Genomic DNA, 20271 nt, shown 5'->3' on the forward strand with positions numbered 1-20271 from the left:
CCATCCTCAGTATAATTTTTCTTTCCAAAACTCAAACTTGAAACAAAGAAAGAGACACTGATAAGTTTTTAATGATTTAAAAATCTGTAAAATTGACAGTAAATCTGTAAAATTATAATGCTTAATAAACAATGGCCAAGGGTAAAGTCCAACACATTATACAGCTAAAACATTTAGGGTCCTATTTTAACAATCTGAAATGCAAGTATCAAACGCGAAACGCAAGTGGGCAAGTAACTTTTATAACGGCGGATTTGCCAGGCGCACGCCAGGAGCGGTTCACAGCCGAGGAGACCGACGTTCTCGTCAGGGCCGTAAAAGACAGAGAAGTAACATTGTATGGGGATGGGAGAAACCCACCCAAATTAGCTTTGGTTAAACAGGCGTATAATAATTTGGGTAAATGTGTAAGCTAGATCTATGCCTATTTTTCACATCTTCATGGACACCACAATGATTTCCCTCTTGTGGAATATTTTTCCTTGTAATTATGTATGGTTTGCAAAAATGTGAACTGCTGCATCTGTGTAGATGAGAGAAGCAAAGTGTATGCGCTTTGTGCACACGCTACATTATGGCTAAGCATACACCCTTAAAATAGCATCTGAATAACGTGCCACTGACTTTAGTCTAAGTTTTTCCTGGTCTGTGGCACAATTGTTTTCTGAAACTGCAAAATAGCACCAGGGAACGTTTGCGCCGGAACACGCCTCCTCTTTTCGCTGAACCGCCCCAGGGAGCACAAGTTCATTCCCTAATTTAACAACGTGCGTCTGTGGAGGGAAAAGTCCACTGTGCGTCAGGTGAGAAATAGGAATGATACATGCGTCGGTGTACAAAGTCAATTGTGCTGGGTGCAAGATAGGGCCCTTAGGCTTATTGAAAATTAGTTAAGTCAAGTCACCTTTATTTATATAGCGCTTTTAACAATATAGATTGTTTCAAAGCAGCTTTACAGTGATAATAGGAACTTACAGTAACAGAGATTGTTTTGGCTTTACTTCAGCTCTAGAATAAAGTTATTGTCCAGCTAAAGTTAGTTTTGATTGATTCACTTCTGTCGCAAAGATCATTAGTTATTAACTTAGGGGCCGCTAACACAACACCGTTCTAACAGAAAACCCTTAAGTTTTCTCTGCACAAACTTTAAAAACGTGAACCTGTGAGAACGCTGATGGCGTGCACATGCATATTACGGGTTTAGTTTATAGGAATGTTTATAGGAGTGTGAACCTATTTCGATTAATATTTCAAATTTGCTTGTTACTGATACATTATCATTCCACTGAGTCATCACTATAATACCTTGCTCTCTTTTTTCCAAGATACTCAGCCCTAGCTTCTGCATCTGCGTTTATCCTGGCTCTGAACCGTCTCTGCCTCTCTTTATTAGACAGAGGCATCTGGAAGGACAGAATTGACCTTAAAACATCAGAAACTATACTAAAGCTTTAATAAAATGTTGATATATTAATAAATATGATTACATTATTCATGATTTGACCATTAACATTACAAAATTCAATTCAATGATAATGACCCATGTGACTCATTGAATCATATGAAATCAAGATGAATGACAGCAAAAATATGGCAAAAAGCATACAATTATGTAAATAATGTTAATAATATAACTATAATAACTATGCCTAAAAGTTTACAAATGTTAATTAAAAACCAGATTGTTATGCATATGTCATTCTGGATAACGGATGACATGCCCTGGCTAACAGAGGTTTTTTGTTATCCAAGAATGACATGTTGTTATCCAGGAATGACAAAACAAATATTTTTTTCTTTATAATCAGGCACTAACTTAACCACCTATGGAAAACTACAACTTAGCTATCATCGCTTAAGGTAATCTTTTAGATCAAATAGATATTTTTTTTTTAATATAAAAACATTATAAATGTTTTATTAGTGTTATCCAAAAGGACACATGATATTGCTACAAAGTGCACCAGTGACCGAAAAGGTCAAAATATCAACATTTTAAGAGACGCTTCCTGACCTTTGCACATGTTCTGGTGCTCCTTCAGGGTCTTCTTTTTGATACAATATTATGTCACATGACATACCAAAATGCATTATGGTATAAAATGGTCACTGATGTATGTTATCCAGGACTGACATTAGAGAAATCACAATTTGGAGACTGAAGTCTTTCTGTCATGAAAATTTAAATAAGCTTAGTATTATCACTATATTTGTAGGTATCCTTGAAAACATCAATACAATTATGCCCAAGTAAATTTTAAATACTTTTATTTACATTTTTTACATTTTTGTTGTATTTTTATATATTTTATATTTTAAGCCGGGACAGTTACCCGGAATGGCATTTTGGGACTTTTGAGCTCAATAGTTCCTTAAAGATTAATTATTTATAATAAATTCTCAAATGAGTAATTAAAGAGGGGGAAGTTGAATCACTTAATGAAGTGCATTTAAAAATGTAAACATTTTTAATATTATGAATATGCTTTGGACACCAGAATTGACACGCCATGTCATTGACCCGTACGTGGAATTATTTAAGCAAATGTTGTCTAGAAGAAACAATTGAGATAACTTTTTTTTTTTTCATTCCTACAGGCACACACAGTGTTAGTGTACAAGTGGGTGCACATGCACATGTCTCAGCCACATCACACAAAACATGATGTTTCCAACTAAAAGCAATTATAGACCATAATTCTAATTTAAGACATGTGCATAGTTGCCAGGGCAATGATAATAATTCATGTACTATATGGAGCAAACCATAAAGTGAAGGGCTGCACTCTTCCCACAGAGTCACAGACTGTAATTAGAGTGTAGTGAAGCTTAGAAACCCCCCAGTATGATCTACAAATAGGCCACCCCTGTAATGACTGTCAGTGCTGTGGCCAGTAAACCTGGATCCTGCCTGTTTGGGCAGCCATAATTAGGAGGTGTATTCACCGGGAGGGGCACAAACATTTCCACACCACAGAATACAGAACATCATTTACACACACTTGCTTCTTCATGAAAATCTTATTTTGAACATTTTCACTCTATGAAAAAAATTAAATTCTAATCCAATACATATAAACACTATATGCTGAGCATGAAAACTCACAGGACTGTTGAGTTTTGGCTTTGTTGGTGGCCTTGTTGGATTCACACCAGATGGTGACTCCATCGTTCAACAGCTTTAGCATGCGCTTCCTCTTCCAGCGTGGAGAACGCACCTTCATCATTGAGGAGCCCTGCAACATTGTCTTCACATCATCATCGTCCTGGACCCCTGCAGGAGTGTATTATAAAACTGATGATTGTGGCACTCAAATCAGTCTTAGGTTCCAATGAAACAAAGCTGTTCTAAACAAAACTGTGTGGAATATTAATAACACCTAATGTGAGTGAAGGCAAAAAGAATGTTTATTTTCTTGAATAGTATAAGTTATATTTCAAAAGGAAAAATGTTCTCTTTCTCTGGCTCGTTCACAGGTTATTGAAATTTCATTGCATTATTCATTCACAGACATTTTATAACATGACGAGTGGGTCTTTAACTTATCTTCATTTTAAATAAAAAGCTTTTATATAGGGCTACTCTGTTTTTTTCACCGGCCAGTGATGGTTCTGAAAGAGAACGCGCAGGTCTGTTATAGTAACAAATACAACTTTCACGCGCATCTGACTGACAGATAAACTGCGACAGATATTAAGTAAAATGACATGTATACAAATAGGCTATACATAAATGAAACCTAAATAATATTCTATCTATAAATTACAGGAATGTCTTTCTGTCTGTCTGTGTTTGTGTCTGTTATTCGCATATCTCTCGAATCATAAGTCCGATGGATTTCAAACTTGACAGGTGTCTTACTACAGGCACGAGTAAGTGCAGTGTCAAGTTTGACGTTGTTTGGATTTTGAAATGCAAAAGATATCGTTATATATATCGGTAAAAGAAGCACACATTGGCTTTTGCCGCTCTAGCCACTGGCCACTCCCCCTCTCACACTGCACACTGAGTGAGCACAGCGCAGGAACAGAGACAGAGAGGGTCGAAGAAAGTAGCGGAGCTTAAGTAGCCTTTTTTCAGAGTTCACTGTGTAGCCTGCTCCCTGAATCGTCGCGCTTATTCATTTCATTCACACTGTTTACTTCTGAATATTATATTTTATTCTGGTGCGCTTAACGTTATCGCTACTGTGTAATAGTAGCCTATGCTATTCACCAACTAAACATATCAAGTACATTTCTAATTAAAAAACTGTACTTTTACTTCGTTACGTTGGGTGACGTTCCTCTCATTACTTTATTTAATGCAACACATGTTGTTAAATGCGTAGTTTATACCAAGCACGCTGTATCTCTGGGCATGAGCGATGCTCAATTCACAAATGAATCACTCTTTTGAGTCGATTCTGTTCAAAGACTTCATCAAACAAGTTGGCAGATCTGTCTAAATCGGTTCGCGAATCAGTTTGAAAGATCTGTTCAGTTTCCTGCACACACTGAATCGTCTGAAGCGCTTTCAATTCACACTCGAATCGGAGTCGTAACAGGAAGACTTAAGAACATCAAGAGCGTTAGATGAAGTAGCCGTGGACCTACAGTACAGTCAAGTGAAAGTAAATCTGCAAATGCATCATATTTTTGCCAGCGATGAGGATCTTTATTAGTTGAGCATCTCCGTATGCTGTCTGTGAATGAATGATTGGACGATACATTCGATTTCATTTCATTAAGGGAATACATCTTACCAAACAGATTATTGCGCCACGATAGCACTACTACAAAGTATAACATTACCTGTTTTTTGGACATATTAATTTATACATTTTACATTTTCATCACTTTATTTCGACATTGTCTAATAATCCAAATGTAGGCTAGTTAAGTTACTATTATACAAACCAAAGGACAGGAAATGATTTTCGGGCTACAGATGGCAGAAATAATGCTTGTCTCTTCTGTTTTTGTTGCAAAGATAGCCTATCTAATTATGATATTAATAGTCATTTAAATTTAAAATATCTAAATAATATCATAGGCCTATGATCCGAAGTAACAGTTAGTAACTAGCAACTTTAGTAGTTTTTTCATTGGATACTTTTTACTCTTACTCAAGTAGGCTAACTATTAAGATTAGGCTATTACTTTTACTTTGAGTAAATATTTCTATAAGTACTTGTACTTTTACTTGAGTACAGTTTTTGGATACTCTACCCACCTCTGCCTATTCAGTGCGTTCACAGTCTCTTTCACGGCCATCATTTGTAGTAGCCTATTCACATACTGTTTGCTCAAGCATAGCCTGGTCTCAATGCTAAGTTATTACTGTGTCATGCGCGCTGAAGTTAGCCTGTAACTATATGATGTTGAATATGCTATGTTCAATAGTTGCCCTGCCTATTCAACAGGACAGCTCATGTAGGCTATGCAGGCTTAAACCAGGTTAACGCTCTTAATGATCGTGACGGCAAATCCCCATATCCTTACTGTACACCATACCACTTCATCAACTGTATACTACTGTCTACACTGCACTATGTCATATACTGTTATACCTGTCTATACTGTGCACATTGCACTTTTCTGCATTTTTGCACTTCTGGTTAGACGCTAACTGCCTTTCATTCTCTATAATTGTAATCTGCACAATGACAAAAATTGAAACTAATGTAAATCTAATCTAATCTAATCTAATCTAAACTCCTGATACCTGTACACAGATACCCAAATACATGTCCTAATATCAACATTATAAATTGTTTTGCAACCATGTAGTTAAATTTTCCATGTCATTATGTCAGTATCAGTATTTGCTTTCTACCATATAATTACTAAAAACACAAACAAAAACTGATTTTGCACGGTCACTGCACTAGTAATAATAATAATAATAATAATAGCCTAATAATGTAATGACTTACCCATTTTTTTCAGGGGATCGTCTGGTTTAAGTTGGGACGTCCCCGCTCCATTCTTCTCCTTTCTCAACATGACGCACTATAGGTCCTCTTGCGTCTTAAGCTAGAGGGTTTATGATGTGGATAAATAAACGATGGGTGTCTAGTGTTCAGAAATGATATAGCTCTAACTAAACAGTGTAGACACTGCCCCTGTGTGATGAGCTCATGAATGTTAAAAAGCTGCTGTGCCGTAGCTATATGACATTACATTTCATTGGCTCCGGTTGTTATTTTACAAGTCTACGATACACAAATTCTAACCTACATAAATATAAAGACAGAAACTGTTACCCCTTAAAGCACATAAACCACATATTTAGGTGTCCGATAAAGATGATAGTGTCCAATCTATGCTTTAAAACGGTAACCTCAAATGTATTATCTTAATGAATGGCGATTTAGAATCGCAACTCTTTCAAATGAGATTAGACACAGACATGGAAAAATACAGCGACTGTATCTTCAAATTAAAACGCAAAAATCAAACCCACCGAAAATATACAGCAAACGGGTTTATGATGGCTGGACTAGGCTACATGATGACTTCTTACCATAGACAGCTTTGAGCAGACGATCCTCTGCTGAGATCCGGATAAATAAAATGTCTCCCTCTAGCGATGTCACATTTAAAAACATTTAAAAACAACCAACTGAATCAATCAAAGCTGAATTGCTATTTCAAGCGTAAGGTACGATACAAGTTTAACGTTTGTAGTGTTTTTTTCTTCTTCTTCTTATTCTTCTTCTTCTTTTACATGATTGGTGTACATTAGATATTTTATTTAAATCCAAACAATTTTATAGAAAATACGTTGTGCAAGCTAACCCTAGTGAGAAACGCTTAAAAAGAAAAATGTTGAAATGTAAACGCTTACAGATATTTTTTTTTACAAAACTATACACATTTTTTTTTCTGTTTGCTATAAACATTCTTACATTTAGTTCACATTAAATAATCTTAATTTCACACGTTAATTTTAAATCGGATTTTTGTCAAATCCATTGTATTCTCTCTCTCTCTCTCTCTCTCTCTCTCTCTCTCTCTCTATATATATATATATCTTTTTTTTTTTTTTTTTGTTGCGAATTTAGCAAGGCTCCTGTAAATCCGCGGACATCTCTTGCTGACATTGGCTCTCGTTTTGGAACATAGACCAATCATCACCGTGAATACTCCATTACGTGACAGAACCAGGAAGTGAACTCCTGGTCGAAATTCCAAAAGTTGAACGATCCATTTATTAAAGAACAGAAGCATACAGTACCCAAACTGATTGTACATGGAAAGCGTGCACCGCTTTTATAAACTCTGTTTCCAACGTGACCGGTCGTTAATTGTTTGTATTACAGTTATGTGTTCGGGTGTTATGGCAGCAGCAGTACAGGGCAGGTGAGTTGAACCTAGCTAACTCTGCTTGACCTCCTGGCTAATAACCTGAAATCAGAGAGGGCAGAAAATCTAAGTAATCGGGACGACTAAAAATAATTATATTAATTAAATTAGGGGCTGTTAATTTCATAACCTTTCTAAAGTGTCGTCCAAATAATCCGAGAGCACAATTTCTTCCGAAACTTGATATCTGATCATTGTTTAGAATGGCAGAATGACACATTTGTCACCAATATAATTTACAGGTTGTCCAGTTAATGCACATGCGACAGCAGGAGTGTGGGAAAGATAGAGACCGTATGGTATGCCAGCTCTTGCAATGTCAGAGACTGAGGACTGTCAAAGACGCTTTCAGACGGCTATCGACGTCATTCAAGCCCTGCCCAAAAATGGTAGCTTTGCTCACCATTGACAAAAATGACATTATTGTACATAACAGTGATTATGTCATTCAACATGACATCATCTTATTGTAGAAGATGTAAAACTTGCACTGCTTGTAATTGCAAACATTTCTGTAAGTTATAAATATGAGTCCACCACATCACACTGATTCACATAATTTGTAGCAGCAAGTGACACCTATGGTGAATTTAAATTGCACTTGTACAGGTTCCTACAGACCCTCTTATGAAGTGATGCTGCGGTTTTATGGCCTGTACAAACAGGCAGTCAGTGGCCCATGTACAGCGCCACGCCCTGGATTCTGGGACCCTATAGGCCGTTACAAATGGTAAAGTTTTAACCAATTTTGAACATCAAGTTCCATAATATGCCTAATTAAAGTACATGTGATGAGAGCTGTTTAAAGGACTGTTTAAAAACTTTAACACAATGTTTTCCTGGTCTTGTGTCAGGGATGCTTGGAATCAGCTGGGAGACATGAGTCGAGAGACTGCCATGGCTGCATATGTGGATGAAATGAAGAAAGTTGCACAAGAGGTGTGAGAGCTTCTTTGAAATCTCATAAATCCATAAAGCAACTTCAGGGAAAAGAAAGTATTGGAAAATGTTCTCTAAATCATGTCGCTGTAGATAACATGCAAATTTGTGTTCAGAGCGGCCAAGCAAATAATTTGTTTCCATTTAAATTATATATATATATATATATATATATATATATATATATATATATATATATATATATATTTATTTAGTTATATATATCACTAACAGGTAATAGACAACATGCAAATCAATGAGAAGACTGCATCCTTTCTCCACTATTTTGAACCTCTCTATCATGTCATTCATGATATGCCTAGACCTCCAGAGGCAGTTTTATCTCTCAGATCAGGTGTGAATTATTATTATTATTATTATTATTATTATTGTAAAATACTATGAGTTCTGTGTGATAAACCTATTATTTCGGTGTTCATTTCAAAAGATGTAAATACCAAAGAAACAATTGATGGTTTGGCTGAACATGATGTGGAGAGGGCAACTCAAGAGCCTGCTCTTCAACTGGAGGACACAGGTAGTGGAATGGTTATCTATAAATGTTGGATATCTATCCAGAAAATTTTGGAGTCCACCAAAACAATCTTTTTCACAAACAAAAGGCTTGTACAAACAAATACTTGCAATTTTACTTTTTTTACTTTATATTATATTATATGATATTGGAGCCTACTATGGCTGAAATGCACCAGTCTTGATCACTATCCAGACATGTCTGACCACAGTTGCTTTTCAAACATTGACAGTTGCATATGTAAGAAATGATGCTAAGATTGTGTGTGCTTAATTTCTTCTCTTTCATCGCTGTATATGTGTGTAGAGCCACTTCTGTCTGAGGGTCAGGGGCCAACTAGTGACTCAGAGAGTGAAGTCTTCTGTGACTCATTGGAACAGCTGGACACTATAAGGGTCTGAAATTTGATTAAATTGAATTAAAATGTATGAGATGATATATGTCCTACGTATTGTACACTTTTTATGCCATTACAGCTTGGTGCAATGCCAGGTGGTAATTCCAGTTTCCAGAATGGGCATGCACAGACTGAAACCTCTAAAATCCAGGAGCATCATTACAGCCCTCTCTCTCAGATGGGTGTTGGACATGGTGGTGAGGGGGCAGAAAATAGGCATGGTCCTCCCATGAGGAGGAGGACCACAGAAAGACAGGAAATGCAACAGGACAGGAGGGGTCCTTCTGGTGAGATTAATCTGAATTTTTAATTAAACATTATAAACCACAACCCCAGTCGTCTCTGGGTTCCTCAGGTCACTATTATAAGTGACCCTATATAACAATATTTCAGGTAAATTTTGTAAATTGTGTTTAAAATATCCAAACACCTGGGGTCTCATTTATAAAACTGTGCGTAGGATCCTTAGTAAAAGTGTACGTGCGCCCGAAAGGCAAAAAATATTCAGACTTATAAAACCGTTCGTACGCCAGAACCTGCGCAGAATTCACTTTATTAATCCCAGTCAGCGAAAGATTGTGCGCACATGCGTCTCCACCCTAAATAGCTTATATGGAGCTTACAACGCCTAGTTTTACTATGCAGATCCTCATCTGCATATCATTTGCATATGATTATTCATCCACGTGATAACGTTTAACGGTACAAGACACATTACATTAATAAAAATCATGTAGTTGCCTTGTTTTTGAATACATAAATCAAATAGTGTAAAATACATTTCAGAGCAAGTTTTTGTCAATCTTTTCCACTGGCCGAATTGTATTTTTAATTAATTTATATTTTTAATGGAAACAGATAGGCCTTGGGCATTATTTGCACGAAACTATTTTCTCAGACAATCTGGTATTATCATGATAAGCAATTATCTCTGTGGTTAAAACATTAAAACACAGCACGCCACAAGAAAAGTGTTAAAAAACATTGCATCCACAACAAATATTTCTATTGATTGAATATAAAAAATGTTGTAACTTCTCAGTAATGATTTCATGTTTAAGTGTTTAACTCCATTAATTTGAATGGCATATTTAATCTAAATGTTTATATCAGAAGTAAAACATAGTTTAAATCATTATTTTATTTATTTAAACTGTTATTTGCGTCAGTTTCACTAAACGGCCCAACGCGCTCGCTGGCGCGGACATTTAAGAAGGGATGGATATTTGCTTCAAGTGATAGGCTTGGTGAGTGAAATTATATTTGTATTATCTTTCTGTATATGTTTAATTTTCTTTAGATTTTCTGTCTAAAAGTGACCAAAAAGACATTTAACTCCAGCTCACCATCGGTGTCACCAAACTGCTCCATCTCCAAAACGTTCGTACGCATGGGTCAGAGTTTGCGTGCAGGTGCGCAAATTTTCCCGTCAAGTTTGTTATTATAAATCACAACTTATGTGTCGGAAGTGGCGTACACTTCTTTCAGGGCCTGTATTGTGCGTACGTAACGGTTATAAATGAGGCCCCTGATCCCCACACTAGCACTACTGTTCAAAAGTTTGGTCAGTAAGATTTGTTAAAAAAAAATTAAATGCACCAAGCAAGGCTGTAATGCTGTGAAATATTATTACAATTAAAATTATATAAATGAAATGTATTCCTGTGTTTACAAAGCTGTATTTTCAGAAGCCTTAACTCCAGTCTTCAATGTCTCATGATCCTTCAGACATCAGTCTAATATGCTGATTTGGTGCTCAAGAAATAAAATTGTCTCAGGTCTGAAGCAGAATTCACTCAAATTATCTTGACCACATTATTAGTGCAGATAAACGTTTGGATGTTGTCCCCAATATTGAAAGCATGTTAAAGATAAAAAGCTAAACAAAAAAACATTATGTATGCATGTTTTTGTTCCAGGTTATATGTCTCACCGCATTGCCAGATGGCCGGAGCGGCTCTCTTCAGGGGCTGGTTCAGGGCGAGGGGGCGGAGACGATTCTAAAGGTGGGCCTTACGGGCTACAGGACGGCCAGGTGCAACAGCAGATCATTCTTGCCTTACAACAACTCAGAGAGGCCATGCAGAGTGTCATGGAGCAACTAGAGGTAGTTGAAGGTCTTGCTACTGCAAATGTCAGAAAGCTTAATAAAATAAAAACCAAAAATGTGCTACTTTAAATGTCATGACACATTTTTTTAATTTGTTCTGAAAAGTATTTTCTGCATTAATCTTTTAGTTTTACCACAAGTTTTTTTTTTTTTTTTTTTTTGGATGAGTGAATCAAAATGAACTCCATGATTTGACATGTATCTTTGTTTTTATTTTATCTGCATCTGTATATTTATTTTAAGGCTCAAAATTCACAATGGAGATCCCATTTACAATTCACAGCTGCAGAGGATGAGGTAAAACTTCTGACAGACTTGAGCATCAGTCTCGAGAAGGAATTAATGCTTGTCACTGCCTCTCAATCATACAGTATGTATTTTGATCAAATACATGTGGAAAAGAAAATTCTTCAATATTTTCATTTCTGTTTTGCTGACAGGAGAAATGGTGGCCATTTGACTTCTCTGGACGCACATTGCTGCTGTTGTTGGTGTGGCCTTTTGTGACTCAGGGCTTAATGTTTTTGTTGAGACGGAAGAAGAGAAAGATTCATGTGTGCATATAAATTTACTGTACTGAGTAGAAATTAAAGTAACAGTCAAGCTAAAGAATGATCATAATTGTGACCTGGTGTATAACAAAGTATAGCACTTGTTTGTTAGCGTCAGGTGTAGAGGAAATGTTCTAACCTCATATCTCTGAAATGTGATCATTTAATCTTGTATGAACAAGATGAGTGCAGTTCTGGAGTCCAGGAGCTGATTATGTTATTAAATGTTCATTATGTGTTCCATGTAATGCTGGTTAAATGTAGCTGTGTGCAGAGACTGTCAATAATGATATCCGTTCTCTGGTATTTTGAAAATAAGTCATGTTAATTAGTATGTCTATGTTGATGGTTGAAAATGTAAATGCCTTCTGCACCACAAAGGAGTACAGACCTGCTGATCATACTTGCAGAATGCAGACAGTGGCCTTTGCGTGGGGAATATAACATGCACAGATTCAGAAGCTGTCACTCTGATGATAAAAGGACCAGCAATACAATATCTTAAACCAGATTTTTATTTGTTTTACAATGAGAGGATACAAATAAATGCAAAAAAAAAAAAAAACAGTTGCATTGTGTATAATATAATGATCGTCCATTTTTCATTTCAATTAAACGTTAAATTTCGACAGAACCTATATTTGCTGGGTTGTTATCTTTTGTGTAGCTGCAACTCAGTTGAGTTTGAATGGGTAGCCTACTAGATGCATTTAGTAATATATAGGTGAGTAGATTCAAACTAAATTAAGTTCTTTAGGAACTAACCTCGTTATATGTTAGATGCCGTCATCTAGGTCAAATTCACTTACAGCCCCATTGTCTCCGTGCAATTATAGCAAATATCGGGATTCTTCCATTCGTTCTGTGGTTTGCGTTCTTAAAACAAATGTCTTCTGTGTGAAATACGACCATTTCCTAGCACTACTAATGTGTTTGGAGTTGTGCTTTTACTCTCTTTTGACTGAAACGGGTTTTTTTAAACGTAAAAATGATATCAAACTGTTCTGTTTTGGTTTGTTGGTTTTTTTTTAAACACAAGCCAGACAGCTTGCTAACTTCCCTAGCACAAATTAATTTGTGAGCGAGGGAGCCAACAATGGGGTTTAATTTCTTAAACCTACGCATTTCCATGTGCTAAGAGACAATGCATTGGTGTCTTTTAAAATTACTTCTTAGGCAATATCGTGAAAGTGTACATCTAATCTGCTCTTCAATATACTAGTAAGCTTTGCCAGCTAGCTTGTAGCTAAATCCAACTGTTATTATGTCTGGCAGAGACAGGGACTTCTAAATATTTAAGTGTCTATATATGAAATGCATGTTCGAACTAAGTAGAGAGGACTTATTTTTTATTTAATTTTTTTTACCAATTGCTTGTGCTAACTTATTCATGTTAATCTAGACTCCATTAGCAGCTACCCAGCTAGCTGACTAGCGAACATATTGCTGAACAATCGCTTCATCGTTAGAGATCAATACACGTAACAACGCCATGACGTTTTATATTTTGTGTTGTGATGTGACATTTCACTTGAACAAGGGAAAAATAACTTTAGTCGTTATAAATTGCAAGGTCGTCATCACCGTGAACACAATCGTTACTCTTCACATTGAATTGTAAGATACTGCTGTTAAAAGAACTACTTCATGCGTGAGGGGTGATCAATCCTCACAAGGGCGCAGGGTGTGGGTTTAATTGTCAAGGTAGAGATGCAAAATAAACAAACGCGATGGAATACACTATCATTGTGTGCTTTGTACATACAAAATGGCATCATCACACTTGGTAGTATTATGTCTTTGTAAATCGGTGAAAGTTGAATGTGTCGTAGAATGAGGCGGATGTTTCTACCCGCTTCGGACACGCTTGGTAGAGTCCACTAGAGTGGTCGGGACAGCTTTCTTTTTGATTGACAACAAATTCCACCAATCAGAATGCTTCCATGGTTCAGCGAGTGCACAAAAAACTTTTTATCCAATGAAAATTGCGAGTGGGCGTAACCTGCTCAGGACCGAAAACAGTTGTTGAATTGTGGGTAATGAATTTTTTGGGTCAGAGATAATGTATGTGTCAATGCCTAGCGGGACTTCAAGTCCCACAAAGCAGGAAAAAAACTGGAGGATTGGCCGCATGCGCCTTTACGTGGGGGAGGTAATAAATTCACAAGCCCCACAGTTCCCCGTAGCAGAAGCGAATTGGAGTTTGCATTGGAGGGAAATGTTCTCATACCCGTCGAGAAACCAAGTCAATAGTAGAGGCAGAGGGAACGAAAAGTGTTAACATTAACAGTCTTAGGTAGCATAATAACTCAAATACGAGATTTGAGTTGAACGGTAAGGTACCTCAAATTTTACTTATGCGAGTTTGTTAATGCTGTTTATTATGTATGTTAAAAATCGTTCACTTTTTGAGTAAACATTTCCCCTTTGTCCCCATTGTTTTGGTGGGTTGTTTTCAATGGCAGTATTTATGAAGTTGATTTCAATTCCATATCTCAGTTTAACAAAGGAGGGTTTCCCTCATCTCACTGATCCCAAACTTGTATCTCCTTCAGGTGGGAGTGTACAGTTATGGAGCGTATTAAAGAAGAAATTGTACCGGAGGATGACAGCAGAGGGCGACAGAGAGATGGTTTGACAAGTGTCGTCCCCTCGAAACAAGTGCAAAGAAATCAACTGGAGATCTGTCCGGGTCTGGTGTCTGGAGATGTACATCCTATGTGCCGCGGCCGGGATAGGAGCGATCCGGAGCCCAAGGCTGGCGACGCAGCAAGTGACGACGGGTTTCCTGTGGACAAAACAAGTAATAAGAGAGACTCCGATTGCACGAGTCTAAACACAGAGGGGCTGACAGATGGCCGCCAGGGCAAGAAGAAACACAGACGGCGACCCTCCAAAAAAAAGCGCCGCTGGAAGCCTTACTTCAAATTAACCTGGGAGGAAAAGAAAGAGCTGGATGAACGCGAGACTGCGCGGGCGTCGCGGGTGCGTGCCGAAATGTTCGCCAAAGGTCTCCCCGTCGCCCCATACAACACCACCCAGTTCCTGATGGAGGAACACGACCGAGAAGAACCTGACCTCAACACGGAGCTTGTCGGCCGAAAAACCGGGGCTATCCGCTCCGATGACACGGCCAGTGAGGATGAGAATTTCGAGGCCGAAGAGGAAGACGAGGAGGAAGGGGCCGCCGGCGGCGGCGGCGAAGGGAGCGACGGAATGGGCAGACCCGGGCACGCAGGCGGGGAGTTTTTGCAGAGAGACTTCTCTGAGACCTATGAGAGGTACCACGTCGAGACTCTCCAAAATATGTCCAAACAAGAACTGGTTAGGGAATACCTGGAGCTGGAGAAGTGCATGTCGCGGTTAGAGGAGGAGAACAACTGGCTTCGCCACGTCAGGAGAAATCCCGAGTCCCCTGCTGACGGCACTAGCGCCCAGCGCGTGCGGGAGCTGGAGATTGAGGTGGAGAGACTGAGAGCCGAGAACGAGTTATTACTCAAAACCCCCAAAAGTAAAGGGCCAGGACTCAGTCTGTCTCAGTCGAGCTGAATCGATGTTTCATTTCCGTTTTACAAGTCAAATCGTTTCACTGTCTTGGTGTAAACAGCATCTCTATGGTAGCTAAAACCCTCTCAGCCTATGCCATCTGAAGGTAATGTTTTTCTGACAGAAAATTGTATTAAAATCTTTCGTGCGGACCCACATATTTGGTCAGTCTACAGTTATGTATGTTAGTCGTTTGTACGATTAAATTGACTTGAAGAATAGCTTGCAATGCTTTTCATGTTATGTAAAAACAAGTTTTTGCCATGACGTCACAATCAAATCTCGGCTAGTTTCGGGTGTTTTGTTAATTTACCATAATTGTTGAATGTTTGAAAGCGCCTTTCATTCAGAAACAGAGCAAACATGCAGCGTTTCAGATTCATATTTAATGGCGCATATGCTTCAGTGTGTTAATGCATGACAAGACAGTATGTTGTAAACAGTGGAAAGCCATTAATGGTGTTTTGCCCAAATATATTGTCGATTAAATTATTTCACGTTTTAGTTCTAATTTTATTTCTTTATGTTGCCGTTATATTTTCTTTAGATTAGTCTTTAGATTATAAAAAATCATATGCATTTCAGAGAATTCCATTGACACTCCCCTTTATGTAGACAAACCAATAATAATATAATGTTGAAAAAGGAGACGCTACATTTTTTAAAAAATGTCAACAAGAAACCAAATGTAAAATGTACTTGCATTTTTAAAATTCTATATTCTATTTAAAAAAAAAAACTTTTATTTACAGGCCTGGAACAGTATATATGCTTAATGATTATTATTATTATTATTATTTTATGAATATTTTACAGATACTCTATTTTTTGTTCTTACATTTTTTAATTTACAGATATTTAAACATGAAAAAATCTTGAAAAAGTGGATTTATTTTTAGGGGGAAAAAAAAAGAGGGAGAAAAAAATCTTTGCTTGAAAACGAAATTAGTATATGAGATTAAGAAGGCTGAAAAATTAAGAAAATGTGAACAAATGCAGTTGGGTCCCAAGGACTTAGATCCCTTTTCTAGTACACTTACTCATTTAGCTCTAAAATGTTTCATTGGTTTTTTTAATTCTTTTTTTTTTTTTTTTACTAAAATTCAGTAATCATTATCAACTGCAGAATCATGGATATTCGTTGGTCAGAAGATGTGATCTGGTATTTTCTCAAATATCTTTTGTGTAATTTTCACAGAACCTACCCATGTTTAGAAACATGCAATACCGTTCAAAAGTTTAGGGTCGGTAAGATTCAATGTTTTTGAAATAAGTCTCTTATGCTGACTAAGGATTCAATTGTTTGAAGAAAAATACAGCAAAAAAAAAACACAAGATTGTGAAATATATTAAAATATAAAACGTTTATTTAAATTGTAGTAATGTTTTAAAATGTTATTTATTTCTGCAATGGCAAAACTGAATTTTCTGCAGTCACTTGATCCTTCAGAAATCATTCTAACATGCTGATTTGCTGGCTCAAGAAACATATCTATCTGTGTTGAAAACAGTTGTGCTGCTTATTCTGGAGAAAACTGATAAAAAAGGGTTTTTTTAGGATTCTTTGATGAAAGTTGAAAAGAATAGCATTTGAAATACAAGCTTTAAGAACATTATAAATTAAATTTTGTCTCTTTTGATTAATATTATGCTTCCTTGCTGAATAAAAGTATTCATCTTTTTTTTTTTTTTTTAAATCCTACTGACCCCAGACTTATGAACTGTGTGTATGTAGTGTATGTTTTACCTTTTTTAACTTGGTGTACAACACTCAGTCTGAGCATTATAAGTTGGCTGTAGCGATATTCGTTTTTCTGTGTGAAATAGAAAGTTAAAAAGAACAGCATTTATTTGAAATACAAACCTTTTAGAACATTATAAATTAAATGCCTTTGTCTCTTTGATTAATATTATGCTTCCTTGCTGAATAAAAAAAAAAAAAAAACTACTGCCCCAAACTTTTGAACGGTAGTAGCCTATATATGTTTTAGCTACTTTTTTTTTTTTTTTAATTTTATACTCATTAATGTACAACATGGATCCCACAGAGAAACAAGACATTCTTTATATAACAGCACAAAGATAAACCAGTATACTGACTTGCACAATAGGAAACAATTAAAAACAAATCATATTATATTTATCATTTGTACACTGATGTTAACTTGGCAAGGCTTTGTACATTTGTTGCAAAAGTTGGTCCACACATTCACCCATATACTGTATGTACATGCACAGGGAAGTAAAAACAAACGTGATGTTCACAGTATACATTAACTCAAGATATTAAGTTGACACTTCCTGGTCACAAAAGATTAATTTCACAGGTGTATCAAAGCCATCATGGAGCAAAACATGCTAAAAATAGGAAGTAGAGGAAAGAGCACAGTGAGTTGGTTATTCACGGATAATCGCTAATATATCTTGTTTTGACATCAATCTGCAGTTCTGTCAATGCAGCTTTTATTGCATTGGAAAACTGTTAAAGGGCAGGTATTGGTTTTTGCAAGGGGGGAGAACAATTCCACACCGCAATCTGTTTTTAGGAACTAGTTTGAAGGCAGTTTAATATCTTTATTATGGATATGTACTATAGATGTCTTGTTACACTGCTCTCTGGAATACCGGTACTTGATTATGATAGGTCAATAGTGCAAGTGCACGAGTGCAATTCTAAACACAATAAGCCAAAAATGATTTAGCCCCCTTCCACTCTCATGAAGCACTGTGAATGAAGTAATTAATTAATTCTCCCTTAGCTTTCAAACTACTTAAATATTTGTGTGTGAGGGATGGGCAACTTCGATCTGGAGGGCAGGTGTTCTGCAGAGTCTAGTTCCAAACTTTCATCCCTAATCAAACATAAAATGTACCCGTCAAAAATTTGGAAACATTACTATATATATATAGAGAGAGAGAGAGAGAGAGAGAGTAATGTTCCCAAATTTTTGATGGGTACATTTTATGTTTGATTAGGGATGAATTTTTATTTTATTTTTTCTCTTATGCTTGCCAAGGCTAAATTTATTTCATGAAAAATACAGTAAAACCAGTAATATTGTGAAATATTACAAATTTAAAGAACTGTTTTCTATTTGAATATATTTATATTTATAATATTTATATATATATATATATATATATATATATATATATATATATATATATATATATATATATATATATAGTAATTCATTCCTGTGATGACAAAGCAGAAATTTCAGCAGTCATTACTTTAGTCTTTAATGTTACATGATCCTTCATAAATCATTCTAATGGGCTGATTTGGTGCTCAGGTAACAATTATTAGTAGTATCAATGATGCAGTTGTCAATTTTGATAACATTTTTGTGGCAATTGTGATATTTCTTTCAGGATTCTTTGATGGATAGAAAGTTAAATGAACAGCATTTATTTACATTTCTTAAATAGAAATATTTTGTAACATTATAAATGTCTTTACTGTCGATCACTTAATTTTTATTTTTATTTTTTTATTTCATGCATCCTTGATGAATAAAAGTATGCTTGGTGAGCAGAAGAGACTTTTCAAAAAAATTAATATTGACATGTACTCAGATATATATATATATATATACACACACTGCCCTTCAAAAGTTAGGGAATGGTAAGATTTTTAATGTGTGTAAGTCTCTTATGCTCACCAAGGTTGCATTTATTTTGATTAAAAATACAAAAGAAAACCATAATATTGTGCAATATTACAATTTAAAATAACTGTTTTCTATTTTTAATATATTTTAAAGTGTAATTTATTCCTGTGATGCAAAGCTGAATTTTCAGCATCATTACTCCAGTCTTCAGTGTCACATGATCCTTCAGAAATCATTCTAATATACTGATTTGCATTAAATGCATATTATTCAGCAAGGATGCATTAAATTGATCAAAAGTGACAGTAAATACATGTATTTATATATATATATATATATATATATATATATATATATATATATATATATATATATATATATATTGCAATAAACTTAAAATATATATTGGTTTAAGCAGGTTTTTTTTTTTTTTTTTTTTTTTTTGCTCAACTCTTTAGCAAGGACCTTTTAAAAATTCCTAATGGAAAAATGTATGCAAACCAAGGCTGTTGAAAAAGTGGGTGGGCACTGTTGCACTCCATATTCACTGGCATCTGTAGCACTGTATGAAGCACAGCTCACAAAGAAGTCAAGCAGCTTTCTGTTGGTCAATACTGAATTCACGTGACCATCTTAAACCTGATGCAAACGCTGTGTGGGGAAATCTTAGACCCTCAAGCAAAATTCCTTATCAAGCTGATTTCTATTGAAATACCTTGATTGTGACTTTGCCTGGCTGATTGTTTTGTACATTTTATTGGACTATTATTCTTTGTGAAAGCTTTAAGATAATATTAATGTAAGATTATAAAATAAGTTAAACTTAAATATTTTTGTATTTGATGAGTAGCGTGTAGCGGGATAATATACAGTCAGATGGTCATTACCACAAAACGTATTTTGTGACTAAGAGCCTGAATGTAAATAATCTGCTACATGTTTATGCTGTGTATTCTTAAAGTGGAAGCTCTGAATGGCATTTTCAAACTCAGACACTCAAAGTACTTTACTGCACCTGTTTGTAGGTGCCACATTGTGCTTACTAATGCTTTTGTCACTTGTTGATATCATGAGAGTGCTGTTATGTCATATGGTTGTGGCATTGTGGCTTTAGCTGCCAGGCTGTGCAGGAGGGGGTGAGGGGACAAAAAAGCATTAAAGTTGAGAAGAGCTGAAGTTGGCAAGGGGTTGTTTATGTGTTTCATGTTTTATAGTGTCTTATTGCTTGG

The 20271-nt window shown here is 36.0% G+C and overlaps 3 protein-coding genes across 5 annotated transcripts in view; 2 read left to right on the plus strand and 1 right to left on the minus strand.

Annotated features, from left to right (window-relative positions):
* The window catches only part of plcd3b (phospholipase C, delta 3b), a gene marked incomplete at both ends in the record, with an annotated part of 84315 nt that extends 78327 nt beyond the window's left edge, over positions 1–5988 (minus strand). Inside the window, 2 exons of the mRNA XM_081391946.1 lie at positions 3107–3274; positions 5919–5988. Of these exons, the coding sequence (XP_081248072.1) occupies positions 3107–3274; positions 5919–5988 (238 nt within the window). The remainder of the gene's footprint in view (positions 1–3106; positions 3275–5918) is intronic.
* A 1141-nt stretch (positions 5989–7129) lies between these two features.
* Positions 7130–12519, plus strand: acbd4 (acyl-CoA binding domain containing 4). Of its 3 annotated transcripts, none has more exons than XM_081393470.1 (11): positions 7130–7347; positions 7593–7739; positions 7960–8080; positions 8205–8289; positions 8524–8644; positions 8738–8827; positions 9131–9219; positions 9301–9508; positions 11141–11328; positions 11575–11628; positions 11772–12519. In XM_081393470.1, exons 2-11 carry the CDS (start codon positions 7652–7654, stop codon positions 11895–11897), a joined length of 1170 nt encoding a protein of 389 aa, XP_081249596.1. In that variant the 5' UTR covers positions 7130–7347; positions 7593–7651; the 3' UTR covers positions 11898–12519. The 3 variants fall into 3 exon arrangements, with proteins under 3 accessions (XP_081249596.1, XP_081249598.1, XP_081249597.1); XM_081393471.1 differs by having other exon boundaries at positions 7151–7347; positions 7593–7864; XM_081393472.1 differs by lacking the exon at positions 7593–7739 and having other exon boundaries at positions 7145–7347.
* A 1480-nt stretch (positions 12520–13999) lies between these two features.
* On the plus strand, positions 14000–15932 carry hexim1 (HEXIM P-TEFb complex subunit 1). Its single transcript, XM_081393473.1, has 2 exons — positions 14000–14216; positions 14438–15932. Exon 2 carries the CDS (start codon positions 14454–14456, stop codon positions 15429–15431), a length of 978 nt encoding a protein of 325 aa, XP_081249599.1. The 5' UTR covers positions 14000–14216; positions 14438–14453; the 3' UTR covers positions 15432–15932.
* The last annotated feature ends 4339 nt before the right edge of the window (positions 15933–20271 follow it).

Source organism: Scardinius erythrophthalmus (genome assembly GCF_964197995.2).
Source record: "Scardinius erythrophthalmus genome assembly, chromosome: 18".
In the NCBI taxonomy this organism is placed as follows: domain Eukaryota; kingdom Metazoa; phylum Chordata; class Actinopteri; order Cypriniformes; family Leuciscidae; genus Scardinius; species Scardinius erythrophthalmus.

What these genes read in the sequence shown, in the direction of transcription:
- hexim1 (XM_081393473.1), top strand. Translation starts at nt 14,454, where the DNA reads ATGGAGCGTATTAAAGAAGAAATTGTACCGGAGGATGACAGCAGAGGG.
- acbd4 (XM_081393471.1), top strand. Translation starts at nt 7,765, where the DNA reads ATGACATTATTGTACATAACAGTGATTATGTCATTCAACATGACATCA. An exon ending in AACAGCTGGACACTATAAGG is followed by an intron (nt 9,220 to 9,300) that starts GTCTGAAATTTG and finishes ATGCCATTACAG; the next exon opens with CTTGGTGCAATGCCAGGTGG. An exon ending in GTGTCATGGAGCAACTAGAG is followed by an intron (nt 11,329 to 11,574) that starts GTAGTTGAAGGT and finishes ATTTATTTTAAG; the next exon opens with GCTCAAAATTCACAATGGAG.